This window comes from Onychostruthus taczanowskii, unplaced genomic scaffold (assembly GCF_017590055.1).
Source record: "Onychostruthus taczanowskii isolate IOZ18803 unplaced genomic scaffold, ASM1759005v1 scaffold35, whole genome shotgun sequence".
Classification (NCBI taxonomy): domain Eukaryota; kingdom Metazoa; phylum Chordata; class Aves; order Passeriformes; family Passeridae; genus Onychostruthus; species Onychostruthus taczanowskii.
Window position 1 is genome coordinate 6,415,053 of NW_024500905.1, and position 19,209 is coordinate 6,434,261.

Here is a 19,209-nt window from a genome sequence, read left to right on the forward strand (position 1 = left end):
ATGGTGAAATTAGGAATAGCAAGGGGTTGGTACAATGTTCTGCTACTAGCAGTAGCTTTTCTCCACAGGAAATCTTGAAGTTCTGTTTCTGTATGCAACAAGAAATGACTTTGAGACCTTTGCTACAAATGAATAGTGAATCAATCTATGAAGATTTGCACATTCTGAAGGTGTAAATAATATACTATTAAGGAGCCTAAGAAATAGAATTTGCATCCTTTCAGAAAAACTTTACATGGAAATTTTATTTTAATTTTTCTTTTTTTTCTCCCAATTGCTTATTATACACAATTTTCATTGTAATTTCCCATAAATATATATGGACAAACGACATATTACACAGTAGTACAAGCCTGGAATAGAAGTTAATGAACAAAAATGCATTTAAATACAATTTAATGCAATGCATAAGCACTTTACAGGGTTAATATACATTATGAACAATGAATTTTGTCAGGTCAAAAAAAAGATTTGGCATCTAGAAAGTTATCATTCACTCATATCTCTTTGGAAAATAAATAGCACCTCTAGCTAATAAATGATTGTCAAAAAAAATCTAGCCAATTTATTCAAGTAAAAACCATACAGTATTGCAAAATACAGAAAGGAAGAAACAACTTTATTAGTCAACAACAGTGGTTACTGCATGTTTAATTATTGCATAGCAATACCAGGTTCTGTTGATAAACTGCAGATACGGTGAACTTTCCATGTAGGCTGTAAGTGGAAAATGCAGCTGTATCACTCTTCGAGGAAGCGAATTTATGTAAATTACTTATGTACCACTCTGAAAAATTTCCCAGCAATGTTAAGGTATAACTGTTTTAAAGAGTGAGAGCCAAATGTAGACTTTTCATGGGCTTGCCTACTTGCAGACCAATTAAAACCACCAAAACTTGCAAAAGGTATGATATATTGTCAGCGTTTTTAATGACTAATATTCTGGAGAATTTCACATATTAATCTAACAGGAATATTGTTTACAGGGGCTTGAGTATTCTCACTTTCCATACTTGTTCCAAAAAATATCATGTCCACCAATATTTTGTATGAACTGGTTATACATATCACATTAGCTGAAAACTCAGTATATTGGTTGCAGTTGTTCAGAGATCATTTAGTTAATATTTCCACAGCAATGACACCCCACCAACAAGTTCACCAACAATGTAGGTTTTGCCATCTACCTCAATGAACATTCTCAGTGATCTTAGGCTGCTTTGAACTGAGTCATGGTGGGAAACCAGTGTTATGTAATACTGCAGCATTTTAATTAATTTCTATTAAAAATAAATCTAGCAGAAACCGAAAAATAGCATATGGCCTTACAAAAAAAACTTAAATTTTTTCTGTCATTTGTGGAAGTTTTTTATTTGCTTACAATTATGTTTCATTTATCAGGCACAATATGCAACTTACTCTAAAGCATTATATATATTTTATATATACAGAAATATATATAATATATATAAATTAGAGTTTTATATATAGGGGAATACAGATATACACACATACCACATCTGCATATATATTCCCTTATATATGTCCATATATACATTCACAGACGACATAAACCATTTTCTCTGGAAATAAGAAAAATGAAGGTTATAAACTGCTCAAAGAAGGCTTGAAAGGAAATAATTTCCTTTGGGGTTAACAGACTTGTTTGGATACTTATTCAAATATATCCTCTGTATTTTATAATCTACATTCAGAGTGTATGCTGGGATTTTAAAAAAAAATTATTTACATAGACTACTAAAATAATACATATTGTGCGTTAATTTAGGGACTGATTCATTATGCAGGCATAGAAAATTTGCCAGCTGTGTTTGCTGTGTTATATCTGATGGTCCTGAGATTTGGAATGGAGAAAATAAGGCTGAAATCTCCTCTGAAGCCACATCACCTCAAATGTTTGGTAAAGCTCCTTGATTGGTATTTTTATGTTGGCTTTAGTGGACCATGTACTAGGTCCTAGAAGGCAAGAATGGTTTGAAGAATATCTTTGAAGGAACAATCATCTCTGGTTTTGTAAAGAGCATATGAGGAATAATCATCATTCCTTGACCCCAATCTAATATTTTGTGAGTACTTCCTTCAACTGCCCCACAAAAGGAAAAGCAAGCTGAAATCTGCTATTATTTCTAAACCAGAAACACAATTTTTTTTTTTTTTCAGGGATGCAAAATGCAAAATGTTCTGTAATAATTTTATAAACTGTTTGGATATATTAACTTTGCTAATTTCCCTAACTCAGAAATTGCAAGAAAACAAAAAAGAATAGTGGGCAGCATCTCACAGAAAGATCATTAGACTTTGGATAGCTAAATGACACATTGAGTTTTCAAACCAGACCAGTGATGCAAAAACTTCATAGGTATGGGTTAGGATTACAGATATGTGAACAGATACAAAGATGTGATCACAGACATGCCCTGCCTTGAAAACCGAAGTCTAAGCAGCTTTAAATATTTGGGAGACTTTCCAATAGTCTGTACAGGTTTTACCATTATGCATTTTGTTAACTCTATTCTTACAGGGTTGTGCAAGTCTCCAAACTTCAACTGAGAGGTAGATGATGAGAAAAATTTGAACTGCAAAACTACAACATGCAAATTATGTTGAAATCACACAGCAATGCTTATGCAAATTCTGATCAAAAATGTGACAGTACATGCAAGCACTTTCATTATATATATATTTGCAAAAATATCAGAAGTGCACCCACCCCCAAAAATTCCAAACAGTCTTATTAAAACTGGAAAGCCATCTTTGAAAATAATTATTTTAAAATTCCCTTTATATTCCTCTCTATGAGTATAAAAATAGTCATCTATAGAGAAACTAACAAAAATTGCCTGGTTCATTTTGTTATAGGCAAAATTGTCAGTGTCATTTATAGCATGGTCATCTATAAAAGTGGTGACTGGTTTTGTTTAGTGAAATCCTCAAAGCAGTCCAAAATCTGGCTGCATGTGGTATCTTTAACTTATGTATACCAGTATCTCTCCACTAATATTCACAACCAGACATGAAAGAAGGAAGTGAAAAATGTTGCATTTGGCAACATGGAAAATGTGCCATTTCATGAAAAAAAACCAAGAAAGAATTAAAGGTAAGTCACTACATACCCCGACCAAATTTTTTGTTACATCAAAATTAAGTATGGGGTGCAGGTGGGGAACATTTAAAAGGAATGAGAATTCTCTGGGAGGAAAAATCGTGTACACATTGCCAAATGTTTTTTAAGCACAGTGGATGCTGATATGCAACATGACCATTAAAATGCATGTGAATTTGCATCAATGTCAGTGAAATTGCTGCCATTCACTTCAGCAGTAAGTAAAGCTGTACCTCCTCTCAATAAGGACAGCAACACTTAAAAAAATGTATTTGAAGATGAAGTAAGATTTTCCCTACCTCTGTCACAGCAGTTCACAAAACACACTCCTGAAATAAAAGCACTGTAGTCTTCCATATAAAAAGTTCCAATTAACAATTGCAACCACAGTTCAATGGGGAGAGATGGGAGGGGTGAAATTTTGATACATTCCTGAAATAGTAATGAGAATTATGAGTGAAGACTCTTTCTCTGGAATTGGAAAGGGCAATACAGGAGAATTCTCCAGCTAATAGACTATATGACATTAAAAAAAAAAAAAAAAAAAAAAAAAACCCAAAAAAACAAAAAACCAAAAGAGAAGTATCTGGATGTGTATTTTAAAACAACTTGAAATTTAACCCTGATATGAAATTGGGAAAATATTATTGATGCTATCCATCTTCCTACTAGTTTTAAAATTTTTGCATTATTTTTTCTAGAAGAGAAAAAGGGTAATCAGGCTTAGCAATACTGCAGTAGAGAAATTAAAATAATTAAGTATACATGAGTATAAATGAGAACATGATCAATTCAGGATTTGCTTGCACTGACTGAGACTACAGATTCTTAGAGCTCATAAGAGACAAGTGCTAGAAATTTGGAGTACATTTCTTCATCACTGATCAGGGGAATGTCTCCGTGCTAACCCTTCAGTGGTTCAAACTGAGGGTGAGGTAATTAAGAGAAACCAGAGCAATTCAGAGAAATTGTGTATATACCCGGGTCTAATCTCAAAAGCAGAAATGTAGCAATGAAATTATTTGCAGTTCAAATTACAGGTCAGTGCAAGTAGGAGTGATATTCAGGGTTTGAAGACAAGTTATACTCATTTCGCTGCTTTGATGTTCAGAATAAAGTTGATTCAAGGCAATTTATTATTATAATTTCATTCAGAAATAATAGCTACCTATACCAGGCAATTGCCCCTTTAGGACCTGTTATTTGGAAGACACAGGTTTTTAATTCAAGATAGTTTTTGCATAGATACAGTTCCAATTTTCTCCACTCATCTCTGGGTTTTAACTTCTTTAATATTCAGTAGTATCAAGAGTATGCTGATGGCTTTTGTTTTGTTGCTATTATTAAGAGAAAGAGTAATGAAAGAGGTGTAAGGAAATGTTTAACTTGGCTCTTCTCACTTTATATTGCTCTAGTTGTCTGCCACATCATTTTGCCTTATGGGATTAAAAATTGCACACTGGTGAGTGGTGGTAAAGCAGCTCTTGCACTCCAATTACCTTTTAACATAATGGACCAGAAACAAAAGAGTAGCATCTCTGTAGAGTGTTTATAGAAATTTTTATTTCTCTGAGATAGTGATATAATTTTTGCTGCTAGTGGTCAGATGTGTCTATGGCTCAAGGAATTTTGTTTTTCCCTTATTTCCTATGCCACGTTGTTTTGTATTCTGAGATCCTGCATAGAACAGGCAAGTTGCCTGCATATTTCCTGAGAGACTTCTTTTTATCATCATTTTTCTGAATCCTTTATTTATTCAACAGCAACTTTTAACAGCCTTCAGTCAAAAGTTGACACTTGTATTCTACCCTTATTCTTCATCATGCTCCTTTATTGCAAAGAGATAACAATAAGCACCTACAATTTTACCTCAGACTTTTTGGTTCAGTTCCTGTATTAATCTCTTTTCAAATAATCTCTGCATTTCTATCAGGGGCTATCAAGAGCAGAGTGATATTCCTGATGATCACTCTTCAGCTAAAATTTCAGTTCATCTTTCACAATCCAGTATTTATAACTGATAATCCTCACTGTATGAAAGCTTAGTATCTATGAAACTCATCCCTTTCTGGCTGTGGGCACTCAAGGCCTTCACAGCTCCTGGAATTCACTCAATATGTTTGTACAACCAAAAAGAGAGCAATGCTTCATGTCATGGGGTGCTGGCAAGGCTAAGGTTCAGAGGGAGGTGCAATGTATTTGCTTACTCTCTGAAGCTTGGGCTTGGGAGAGGAACTCTAATTTTACTGGGGCTGAATCATTCCTCTTTTCAAAGTACACAGCTCTAGTCTGAACGTGCAACCATATTTTATCCCAAAACTCTGAAATGCATATATTTTGATTCTGATGCTCCCAAAATTTTACAGGATTTCTTGGAGAAATTTGGTTTTCCTGAATACAACTAGGTAAAAAGCAGGTATTAAATTCTGTACCATGCTGAGAGTAAATTCATGTTTCTCCCCAAAACAGTGATGAGAAAATTTTAAAAAATCATCATTACTGTGGAACTTTATAAAATGATAAGCCAGTAAAACAGAATCAAGCAGTATCAACATTTTTAGAAGAAAAATTAAAATAATATTGAAAATAATAATATTAAGAAATAACTTTCTTAAAAGCCCTCCCATATCTACTAGGTTTTACTATTGAGTTTTTAATTTTGTTATTGGCACTTCAAAGTGTGTTTATCACAGTTAGTGTTTATCATTCTGTCTAATATATTTCCAACTTTTTGAGATTTAGAAGAGGATTAAAATGAATAATTTTCTTTTCCTGGAATTGAGTGTAGGTGTATCCTGCATAAACAGTGCATAAATGTTTTATGAATCAGACCCTTAATTTTCACAATTTTTGAGGCATTTATAAGCATCCCTCCAAAATGAATAGCACCTTTCCTTACTTAGAAATAGAACAGAAATAATTTCACATATTATCTTCAGAAGCTTGCACTTTTATCTTTCAAATGCAGTATTAAATGATTTGTGTAAAGTAAATTGTAGGTTTATGCCTTGTTTTGTCTAAAGGAAGAGGAACAATTGTGTACATTTTAATTTATATGATGGTCTGCATGAAATTGTAGACACAAGACTAAACATCCTGCATAAAACTGATGTGTCAATACAAAGCTTCCAGACTAGCATTGTCAAGGTGCCTTGCAGCATTTTTGCTCAAAGCAGCAATACAAAAAAAGAAGTAGCTTTTCACTAAATTCCTGGGAAAGGGAAGTGGGAACTGGGAAGCTACCCATCTGCAAAGACCTGAAGTTAGATCTTCAATCTCCTCTCAAGAAACCATCAAACTAACGACTTGTCAATAAAGCCAAGCATCTACTTTGAAGTCATTGTCATGAAACTCATTAAGGCCACAAAAGCCAAGGGTTAGTATCCTTTTAACATCAGCAGATTATGAATCCAGTCCCTTTAGGAAAATGGCTTCACAGTCTGATCCAGATCCTTCAGCTACAGAGGAATACACAGTCAACAAACTGATTGCCACTCTTGTTAGAAATGTAAATCTTGAGTTTAAACCTTTTATGTACAGGCAGATTTTAGCTAGCTTGAATTAGCAAGGTGTGAACATACTTTGAATTCAAATGCATATGCATATGTTGAAGTACTATGTAATCAGCTATAACTGGAGGAAACTACTTCTGGAATATATTGTAAACCAGCTTTTAATTGCATTTTAGAGGTGTGTTCACCAATTGTTTGTCTCCTATACTTAACTTTTATATCCATAATTGCTTATGCAGCCATATTTTTATGTAGTGGGTGTACAAAAGAGAAGAATGTTTCAGTGTGCTACGGTCAGGTATTATGTCTCTTTTGAAACAAATCTTTGACTTTATCTTCTCTTTAATATTAATGGTAAGTAGAATTTGGGCAGATTAATTCAATAGACTTTAACCACATCATAAAGATGAACGCAAGTATCTTCCCAAATAAGAGTAGGAGATACTTTTGCACTAGATACCCTTCTGAAACAAAACTGTTTGTCATAGAAAGGCTTTATAGCCTGGTTTGTCTGACTCTTGATCGTCCAGAGTCAAAATTTAATGGACTCATTTGCATTGAGTCACTACCTCTGTAATCATAATTTTTTTATCACTGAAACAAATAAACTGTAGATAGTAATTTAGCTTTGAGTCTTGCCATAGGGCAAAAATCTGTTCCCATCCAATGTTGTGACTGATCATTATTACCACAAAACCTGGCCTGTGTCTTGAAGACATATTCCTAATGGAAGTCATAAATGTTGCTTTCTGAGCTATATTTCAGACTAAATATTGGTTTCTCTTTCTGATGGATCTTCAACAGCTTTATCAGCTCTGCTGGAAGCATCTTCGTTCTCATTGTTTGTTAATGGTTCTGCTTCCTTTGGGTCAGCGTTCTTCTGTGCTTTGTGTTTCTCATCTTCTAACTTCTTTTCTTTTGCCAAAAGCCTGTAGTTGATGGCATTGCCAATGAACAACCAGATACTGGCCACAGTCACAATCACTCCGCAGACAAAATACATGTACTGATATTCACCAGTAACATCTACTAACCAACCTGAAATACAAAGACAAGAGAAGAGAAAAAGGGCATTTAGACTAGGATATCAAATAAAATCCACATCTTCCCCCTGGGAAAAATATCTATATATGTTTTAGTTTTGAAGTTGGAGCAAAAATGCATTTTCAACATGTTGAAGTTGAAAACAGTGGAACTCTCAAAAAACACCTGTATTAATCAAGATAGCAATTGCCGTTGAAGACTGACAATAATAAAATGTTGAAGAACAAAGTAAGTAAAGCTTAATGAATAATGACAGTTTTTCAGCTCTTTTATTTTCATTCTTTCATTATCTTATTATTTCATTCACCTCCTAATTGTGTTTTCCTATTGTTTGGAGTGACAGTCTGACACTCACTGAGGCTGCATAAAGACAACAGGATGAAGAGGTATGTGCCTCTTTAGGCTGCTGTCTCTGTGCTTCAGTTGCCTGCTTTTCACTTTTACTTTCCTCTGACTGGTGAAAGAGATAGAAAGGCTTCTCCCTTCAGCCATCACACTCAACTGCTGAGTTTTAAACTCTGAGCCCTGTACCTCAAACTTACATTCAGACCTCTGAGATTAAATTTCTTTATGGCAAGGACAGAAAAATATAACAGTTCTTCCAATTTATGAGACATCCCTTCTAAATTTTCCCAATTCCCAAATTAACCTTTGTATGTATCCAAGTATTTAGCTCCAAACTTTCCTGCACTATAATTGAAACTCACAGGGTGAGCTGCACACTTCAATTTAGTATGCATTTAGATGTTTTTACTGGGCTGAAAACATAATGCTAGCCTATTCACCTGATACACGTTTACAAGCCATGAAATTATTCCAAACTTTTCTTGTATTTTTTTTTTTTTTTACAAACCTTGTATCAGGACGAACTCAAAATAGAATTCACTTATTACTGTAAATAGTGCAATTTGCTGATTTTTATCAATGAGCAGTCTCATAAAAATATATTTAAAAACAAAATTCTGAATTAGCAATGCTTCAGCATACTATTTTAAAACATATGAACTAGTCAAAACTGGAGCTTAGCTTTTCCATGTGTTCACCCCCTTTGTTGCCTCTGTTCAACAAGTTAAATCAATTATTTATAGTCTTATAACACAATAAAAAATGCTTTCCAAAACTCCTGAAAAGCTTATATACTGAAAAATAAATAACTGTATAAGCTACTGCTCCATAAATATTGGATTTAATATCTTTTGAGTTTATACTGATTTCAGAACCTGACTGAAAAGGCTGGACTCCAGTGGTTACAAGCTCAGACCCCTCACTAGGTGGCATAGAAAGAGTCTGTGTGAGGATATATTTTGCTTTACCTTTGCCAAAGTGGATTTGTGTGTTAAATGATGAGAAACAATATGGAATGTCTTTAGACATATTAAAAATGTACTTGTATAGATATTATTTTACTGAAGTGAGTGGAATTGTTTTGGCATATTGAGAATTGCACACAACAATGCTATTTTCATAGAAATCCTGACAGTAATCTGAAGTATTTCAGTATATATAAATGCTTTTAGGCACACATAATCTTGCTGACTTCTGAGGCAGTGCTAATGTGGGTACAGTGCTAATGTTCATTAGGCTGGCAATCTCACTATCTTTATATTCTCATATTGTTGGGCTTATACTGCAACACACACACCAAGATACATACCAATGCTTCTCAATAAAATTAGAGCATCTATTTTTTTAATCTCTTACATCCTCAGAAATCTCAATAATATAAAGCTTGCTATCAGCATTACTGAATACTGAGGAAAAAAAAACCCAGCAAACAGAAAATACTTTCTGAAAATACTTCCTGAAAACACTGTTCATTTTTGCTGCTAGAAGCACAAGTGTTATGAACGCAGTCTAAGTGATACACTTCAACCTCCCCTTGCACTTGAAAAGAGAAGTTGGTGATGCTAACGTCTTTCAGTCAGTTCACCCTCTGCATTACCTTGCCCCCATCTACTGGCTACAGGAACAGGCTAAAGGGCTGGCTGCGAGCAGAGCTTGGGTGTGAAATCATGCCAGGGCACAATGCTCCACAGCATCCTGATGGACTCGCACCATGTGTGCACCCTGCCTGAAGTGCTGAGCAGGCCTGTGTTCCCTCTGACACTTTCCTGTTAGTTTTTCCTCTCTGGAAATGCCCATTCTCTCTATTTAGATAAATTAAAATTGTTTAAGCAAGTGTAAGTGAGCATTCTTCAAGCTGCCCCTAGTTGGAGCATTTCTCCCAATTTTGCCCTAAACCAGGACAGTAACTGATGCATTTATTTTTTACTATTAGGCTATTATGGTACATTTTTAGTAACAGTGAAAACATTAAGAACAATTGTTTATATTAACTCAATGTTACATTGCAAGGTTATGCTGTAATGTCTGAAAAAAAAATGGAAAGAAATAGATTCTTACCTCCTAGAGGAGGGCCTATGAGCACAGGGCAACATTCCACAATGGTGACAAGTCCCACCGCACTGGAAAATCTAGCAGCTCCAACAAGGTCCATCAATGTCTCAAAAAGAACACTGCTAACCATTCCAAATGCAAATCCAAAAAATACAGCATATATCACCAAGCCAGTGTAATTTTTTGCCAGAGGGCACAAGATATGACAGACACCATTGTACAAGACAGCAAAACTAAAAAAATACTGGATCTTTGGCCGGATAAACCTGGAGTTTGCTACAAGTCCCATGGAAGGCCTAGCAAACATGTCTACAAAGGCTAAGATAGAGAGCAAAAAAGCAGCAGAATATTCATCAATTCCCTTGTGCTTGGCATAAGGAGCCAAGAACACTATCGGAGCAAAGAAACCAATAAACATAATGACATTTCCTGACAGATATATCAGAAACCCTCTGTGTTTGAAAAGGGACAGATCTAGATACTTATTCATAGTTTGCCAACAAGACCTCTTGTTGTTTTTGTGCAAGGCAGAATCTCCTGTGCCTTTTTCAACATCTTTTTTCACAGGAGGAACTTTTTTTGGTCCAACAGGTCTCATAAGTGACCCAGCCACACAGCAGTTCAAAAGAAGTCCTCCCAGAATAAGAAAGCTTCCTTTCCAGCCAAAAGCATTAAAGAGGAATTGATTGAGAGGTGCCAATGTGCTCAGAAACACTGGACTTCCAGCCATTGCCAATCCATTAGCGATGGGACGCTTCTTATAGAAATACTTGCCAATCATGGTCAAGGCAGGCTGTAAGTTGAATGCTAAACCCAGACCTAAACAACACATAAAAGACAGTTATTATTGCAGGTCATGCAGTGAAAAAAACATCCCAGCTCTTTCAAGTTATTTTTAAAATGACCAGTATCCAATCCATTGATTCTCCATATAGAATGCAGCTGGCATCAGAGAATGAAATGCAGCCTCACTGATGTCTATGAGTGTTTATACCAAGACTGTGTCATGGTAGCATTTGGTCATTTTCCCCTGTAGTGCTGCATTGAAAGCCAAAACTCCTTTTGTCTTTCAGCGATGATAGAGACAGGGGAATCACATACAGAAGAATGATGGTATCCATGCCTTGACTCACCATTTTTATATTTGCTAAACTGTAATACAATTCTCTCCTGGCTCATTTAACAAAAGTTATTAAATGTCACTTCAGCTACAATGAATGTAGGGTTTATTCAAATGCATAAATCTCCTAATTTCCTATTTCCAACCCTAATTAAGATCCAACTTGTCTGTAAAACAGGAACATAAAATAGCAAATTATTTTCCAGCACATTCAGCTCTCCTTTCCCAGGTCACTATTAAGGAGTTGTAAAGGACACACATGGCAGCAGACTACCCACCCAGATCAGCTGAGTGTATAAACTGACCCCAAAGCTGAACCTCTAGGCCTTCTCTCTGTATTAAGACATCTAAGCCATAAACTCTAATATGCCTCTGCTTGATGGTACAGGAGAGAAACTCTCTTCCTTGATAGGCCCATTCCCAGACTCTGACATTACTCTTTCAGTAGGCACCAAGTTTAGGATGTCAAAAATAAGACTTTTAGAGATTAATCACTAAATAAAAACAGTCTCCTTTAGTCCCAACATAAAGGAAGATGAGCCTGAATATACAGATATTATCTCATTCATTTATTACCTGCAGTATTTCACCTCTCCTTCCTTATTCTGAGAAGAGATTTAAAAAAAACCGCACAAGTTTCAATAAGGAGATTCTTTAATTTACTGGCATCACAATGAGTTTAAGTCATTGCTTTAGGCGATATCTAGGCCTGTGATAAATGATTATGAATAATTTTATTTGGTGATTGACCATGGGAGATTTTAAACAGGAAACTATTGAACTGAAAGTTATTATACTTTTCTGTGAGATGATGTGTATGTAAAAAACCTACAGAAATCTGGTCCAAGCTTTCACAATTCTACTTGCATTTGGCTAGCATCTGCCACTCTGTTTGCAGTGCAACATGATTGAAAACTAAAACAACGAATGTGAAATTGTACACATGTGAAATGACTGTAATAAGTGCTGTCATGAGCCAATCAATTTTTATACCACAATTATAGAGCAATGTGGAAAAGTACATACATACAGCATTTAGTGAATAAATTCATCAATTGTTTCTGAATTGTCCTAAGAAATAATTTAACACCATATCAGTTAATTTAAAGGATTAGATAGTTCAGGTAGTTTAACTGATCTTACTACCTTCATGGATTGCATGTGTACACAGAGAATTCTCGATCAGTGAGGCTCATTTGTAGAACAGTATTAGAAATAGTTTGATATAACACAACAAAATACAACCTTTTAAACAGGACTCTTACCTCCCACCACACCGATACATATATACAGCTCAAGGACACTATTGCAGAAAGAGGATGCAATCATTCCAAAAGAACAGAGGATACCCCCTGCTATCATCACAGGCCGGCTACCATACTTATTCACCAAAATGCTGCTTATGGGACCTGTTGGTAGAAAGAAAATGCCAATTTCAGGTAACAGGTAACTCTATCTTTGTATTTACAACATGTTGGAATGCTTTCCTCTTCCATCCCAGAAAATGCTAAACTGTTTCTATACCAATCTGTCTTACAAACACTCTGTGAGTTTGCAGACACAAGACTGGATGTGGATATACTGCCTCCATGACAATATAAATATCGATTAGTTATGAAGATGGATAAAAAGATTAAAGACATCAGACAAGCAAGAGGGATTGTTACAGTTCATGAACAATCAATACCAAGATCAGTCAGTGAAAGTTTTGAAAGTGCAAGGACTGAAGAATTTCAAGTATGAGATGGGTATCAAAACTCCACAGAGCAGGAGGAACCTCCAGGCAAGCAGACTAAAATTACTTAATACTGCAGGATGTCCTGCATCCCTACTTAGAACCACACATAGTGGTTCACAAAATATTGTCAAATCAGAACATAAATCTCTGGCCCCTGAGGCTTGCTTACCCTTACCTCGTCAAGAGGGGAGTGTAAATGCACAGTAAGATAACTATAGACTGTCTGGGAAAATCTAAAATGTGGTTTAGCATAAAAACCGATAAAATTTAAAAATATTGCTCTAGGTCCATTTTTCAGTTTCAACTGCAATTCAGTTTATGGTATAATTACATCCATACTAACCAAACAGCTAGTGTGCAATTTAGCATGACATACATTATATGTTTTTGAACAACCATAGCTAGAATAGATGGTGTGCTACATATCAAGACTAAGAGGTTGTCAAAGCTCTTTAGCTAAACCTGCATAGCATCTGCTGGCACTATATTCGGTCCAAAACATTACAAATAGTCCTGCTTTTTCAATAATGGAAGGCATCCAATACAAAAATTTAAAAAAATAAAAGCAAAGAATCCAAAAAACCCAACATCATAAAAAGCAATGCATTTCAAACCTAAGACAGAGCAGGTACCTAGCACAAAGTGGAATGCCTTGATTTGCATCTGAGTTCACTGCAGATTATTCACTATACTGGTAACAGTTTTAAATCTCTATTTTTATGAATATCTAAAGGAATAAATGCCAGAAACTTCATGAGGTGAAAAGCCAAATCCAATTAAATTTAGAAGTGTGCTTTCATAGGCAAAGTTATATTTCAGACTCCAATCTTTGAATTACCTTAAATGTATGAAAGTATTATTATTATTGATAGGCTGAAAATGTTAATTACTATTTGCATATACACAACAGAAGTCTTAAAAATATGCCAAATGATTGATTTTTACCTTACTTCCTTATGGAAATAAGCTTCTGCAATAGAGTTGCCCGGTGCCTGCCTGTCTTTTCTAATAGCTCATTAATACAGAGATCAACTTGAAATTAACTTGACTGGAAAGCAAAGATTTGAGTGATGTTTGGATCTTAGTTTGTGTATTCATTAAATAACTTGAGTCCCAAGGAATCTTAAGCATAACTGTATATCAAAGCCAACAGACTTAAACATCCACAGCATGGAATGGACACCCAAATAGACAACAGCCCAGGGATTCATTAAAAGATTATAGAACACTTATGAAGCACTAAAACATTTAACTGACAGTTTATATGACGACATAACTAACATTTCTTTATTTCCATTTGAGGGGAGCAGCTAAGCAGAACTGTGACAAGCAAGGCTCTCCCCTTTGAGACCATATGAAGAAAGCAGTGAAACATGGAAGAACATGATTTTTTTATTTATAGAGCTATGTTTGGAAAATTAGTGGTTGGGCTCATGTCTGAGTTAGAAAGCAAGACCTTTTGAAATATGTAAACAATAGAAATAATTTCTCTGAGTTAAAAAAATGACCCTTTTAACTGGAAATCACTTTTAAACTCAAAGCAAAAAGTTTCATCCCAGAATCAAATAATAGCTATAAGTTTAAAAATAAATAAGTCTAAGGCAAGTAAAAAAACCTCTAGTTGTTTTTATTGCTAAAAACAGTAACAGTATTCACTTTAGACATACCAAAACAACTATTTTGAATTTTTTTTAAAAATAATTTCCCAGTTCTTCTTCATGTGATGAGATGGAAGTATTTACAAAATTGAAAGTGAAAAATTTGTTTAGTATTTGCTAACAGACAGTTCCTTACCAGGAACAGGAAAACTGCATCTCTGCAGATCTTCACTGTAGCAGTTAGGCTGGACTTTCAGTTACAGGTTTCCAGATCAAAGTGTGTAGTGTTAACTTCACCTACAAGACCTAATAGCTGAGCTCAAATATGGACGTATTAATTTAGATAGGTTGTCTGCGCCTGACTCTGTGCTTTCAAATGACATAAATTTGGAATGTATCATGAATTTAAAAATCCTTTAAATATAATACTCCCTTTGAGCTGTTTTCTTTAAGTTAATGATGTGTACTTACCACCACAGCTCCACTTAATTTGAGGTTTTCTCTACACATATTCCAGTATTTTAATTTAAAATCTGCGCATGTGGGAAATATTAATTGTTGTACAAGCCACAGAGTTAGTTTAAGCTCCCTAAATTATCCAGGACACTCTTGCAATGTGATAAGTAAGTTAAACATTTTATTCTGACATCTGTGCATACACTTTGTTAGGAAATCTCATAAAAGAATGCATTTTCATACCTTAACATAGATGTTTCTACATAAATTGCAGCTGTTTGCCTGCCATCATATGTTTTATAGCCTTGTACAAATTTCATGTCACATCTAACATCTTCTACAATTATTAAGCAATGCTTACATGCCAGCATAGGTCTATATTCCTTGTGTATTCTTTCTTTTTAGACAAAGGAAGATTAAGCTGTTTAAATACTATTACACTGCCAAAACCTTGCTATACATTAATAAATATTAATGCACTAAAGAACTGCTGGATCTCTGAATCTACTTTCCCAAAGTCTGAAGTAACTGCATAACAGATGTTAAGTCAGGAGACCCACAAGAATATTTACTCTGCTCTCTCCCTTAACACCCACAAACCAGCCACAAAAGATTATATACTCCCTAAAGCAAATTTAAGACCATTATCGTAATATGCTAACACTCTCACAGCTGTATTTTTGTTTTATATCTTTCTGTTTCAGGCAAAGGACCAGGCTGTGAGACAGCAACTGTAACCAGCACCACTGACAAACAGCTTCAGGAAGGACTGTGCTTTATAAGACAAGAAAAAATAGCCACTTTTCACATTGTTGGTCATTATGCCAAGGGAAAAGTGGCAAAAGTAATTTCAGCTGTGTGAGCAGATGGGATCATGCATTTTGGAGCTGTTTATGATGTTTCATATGAAGTCTATAATACTGTGACACCTATGTTCTGTTTCACTGGCTCAAAAGAACATTTACTTGTACTTGTGCACAAAGAAGTTGCGGATGCTAAGAGCACATTTAGATTAGATGTCGTGAAGAAAATCTTCCCTGTGAGGCTGGTGAGGTCCTGGAAGGGGCTGCCCAGAGAAGCTGTGGCTGCCCCACCCCGAAAGTGTTCTAGGCCAGGCTGGATGTGGCTCTGAACAATCTGGTCTACTGGCAGGTGTCCTGTCCATGACAGGGGGGTTGGAACTATATCATACCATCACTCATAGATTGGCCTGGGTTGGAAGGGACTTTAAAGGTCATCTAGTTTCAAACCTTTTAAGGTCATTTGCAAAAAGTCTCTCTCCATCCTTCCTGGAGGCTCCCTTCAGGTAGCGGAAGGCCACAATTAGGTTACCCCAAAACCCTCTCTTTTCCAGGCTGAACAATCTCAATTCTCTCAATCTTTCCCCACAGGAGAAATGCTCCATCCCTCTAATCATCTTGGTGGCCTCCTCTGGACTTGATCTAACAGGTCAATGTTTCTCCTGTGCTGAGGATCTCACAGAGGGATGCAGAACTGCAGCTTGCAGAATACACGGGCAGTACAGAGCAGAGCAGAGAGGAATCCCCTCCCTGGCCCTGCTGGCCACGCTGCTTTGGATGCAGCCCAGGACACAGTTGGCTCTCTGTGCTGGGAGTGCCTATGGCTGTGTCATGCCCAGCCTCTCCTCCCCAGCACCCCTGAGTCCTTCTCAGCAGGGCTGCTGTCCACCTGTTCATCCCCAGCCTGTGCTGATCCCAGGCTTTGCCCCGACCCACGTGCAGCACCTTGCACTTGGTCTCATCAAACCCCCTGAGATTCCCATGGGCCCACTGCTCAGGCCTGTCCAGGTCCCTCTGGATGGCATCCTGTGCTTCAGGTGTGTCAGCTGCACCACTCAGCTCAGTGGACTGCAAACCTGCTGAGGGAGCACTTGATTCCTTCATTCCTGTCATTAATGAAGATACTAAATATTATAATTTATTATCATAAAAAATAAAGGCCCACTGCAGACCCCTGATAGACACCAGATGTCCATCAGGACTCTGAGACATTGACCATTACTCTCTGGATGTCGCTGTCCAACCAATACCTTATCCAGCTAAGAGTCCACTTACCAAGTCCATCTCTCTCCACTTTAGAGACAAGGAGGTCAAGTAAAAGGATTTACAGAAACCCAGAGAGACAACATCTATAAACCTTCCCCTGACCACTGATATGGTCGCACCATCACAGAAGGGCAATAGTTTGGTCAGGCAGGGCCTGCCACTGGTGCAGCTGTGCTGGCTGTCCTGAATCACCTCCGTGTTCTCCACATGCCTTAGCACAGCTTCCAGGAGGAGCTGTTCCATTAGTCCTAGTTTGATTCCTCACTGCTGTAATACAGTGATATAATTAGAGAGCACTCTGTAATTTCTCTCACATACTGCCAGTGCATTCATGCTTTTTATTTTGCTACCTCCATTAAATTTAGTATGGAGCTAAACTTTCCTGATAAAAAGGTAATTTTTTTAACATATATTAACAATGTCATTACAGTGTTCATAGTGCTATCAATCCAAAGCAACATGAAGTGACTCAGTATGAACAATATGACATTAATTTAAATGAAGTGAATTTCTGAAAGAAGTTGAAAATAAATGTAGTAATATTTCAAATTGCACTAATGCTACATTGTAGTTGCGTCCTGTCAAGTGGTTTAAACACATTTTCAGCCATCTGCTCTGCAGAGTCAATGCAGCTGCCTTTCCAGCCAAGGTTTATCTTTTATTTCTATTTCCTACAAGGTCAGAAAAGCCCAAGGAGCTCCAAGAATTAATATTTGTATAAACTATTTGCTAAGATGAGTCCAACTTTATCCTTTTTTTTTTTTTGAATATGAACTCCACTAAAGAAAACTCATTCAATCACAAATGCTTTAAGCAAGTTCTTAGTACTGCTAATGGAATCCTATCTCTGGTATTCAGATGAAAATCAACTCAAAATGCTTAAAACCTATTAATTAACTTGGAAAAACTTTCAAAATATGCTGTTTTTCTCAAGTAGGACTAGGACAAAATATTGTGCATTCTGTGACAGTTTAATCTCTCATTCAAAAGCCTTTGGCTAAATTATTTTAGTACTCTTGGACAGGCTTTAGACAGAAAAAAAATAAAAGTATTAAAAAGTCATGAAACTATTTTTTGCATTATTTTTTAGGTTTGTACTCTTTATCATCATTCTGGGAATGGTAACCTGCATTTCTGACATATCCCATGTGTTTGTGTAACAGCAGTGAAGTAAATTATTTCAAGAATCCTTGGAAAGTTTTCTTTGTAGTTCCTCTGTGCATTTGGCAGCATTTTTTTTTCCATTCCATATAACATTTACAATTGGCTGTACTGATTCCATAAACCTAGATAACACAGTAACCTTGACAGAAAGCAATGAGAAAATATGCTCTTGCAGTAAATACCACCAAACAGAAATGTGTAACAAGTTAGGGTTGTTAGACTGTGAGTTAGGAGAGCTGAGCAGCTAAAAGCCCAACCTGCCAGGGAGGACACAGTCAGCAGCTCAACCATCCATCACACTTTGCTCTCCACTTCCCCTGCTCTTAACTACGTTTCCTCAGAGTCATTACCCTGAATGCTCACATTCTCACTGGTGTCCTGAAGGAGCCTTGTATTCCATCAAGCTTTTATCTTTTGATCTCTAACGAACATTAATTTGACCTTCATCTGTTCCTTGGAGGTTTATAAGGAATGCAGTAATTGCGTGTGCGGTAACACATAGGAGCCTGACTGATGGAAGAGTGCTCAACTCCAGCTTCTTCCTCACGGCTCCTCCTCCCAAAAAGGTTACACCTGCAAGCTTTGAAGTGAAGTGCTGAACTCAGAAACACATATGTCTTCAAATATAAGCTGCCTTTTCCTGAAACGTTCAGGAGAAACAAAATAAGTGATCGGTGGTGCTGGTACTTGCTCTAAGTGTATTGCTTTTATGGAGGCATCACTTGATCTGCTTTGGTATTTGTGTTTTTCTAGCGAAACATCAGAGACATGAATCAAGGGCTTTACATATTTTGACTAAAGCTCTTGTTTGGCTTGCAGGTTTTTTCTTGTTTGTTAGGGCGCAAATGTGTATGGAGTTATGGACCATGTAATTTAGAAAATGTCTTCAAGTTAGCAAATTGCTCTATATCTATGAATTTTAAAAAGCTGGAAGAATGCCCAGTTTTTAATCAAGGAGTAGCCATGCTGATTATTATTTACATGGATACG

The 19,209-nt window shown here is 36.2% G+C and overlaps 1 protein-coding gene across 1 annotated transcript in view; it reads right to left on the bottom strand.

The window, feature by feature from the left end:
- Positions 1 to 227: 227 nt before the first annotated feature.
- SLC16A7 (solute carrier family 16 member 7) overlaps positions 228 to 19,209 on the bottom strand; it is an 82,096-nt gene continuing 63,114 nt past the window's right edge. Inside the window, exons 3-5 of the mRNA XM_041411357.1 lie at positions 12,463 to 12,606; positions 10,084 to 10,896; positions 228 to 7,674 (exon numbers count right to left, since the gene is read on the bottom strand). Of these exons, the coding sequence (XP_041267291.1) occupies positions 7,403 to 7,674; positions 10,084 to 10,896; positions 12,463 to 12,606 (1,229 nt within the window). The 3' untranslated portion in view covers positions 228 to 7,402. The remainder of the gene's footprint in view (positions 7,675 to 10,083; positions 10,897 to 12,462; positions 12,607 to 19,209) is intronic.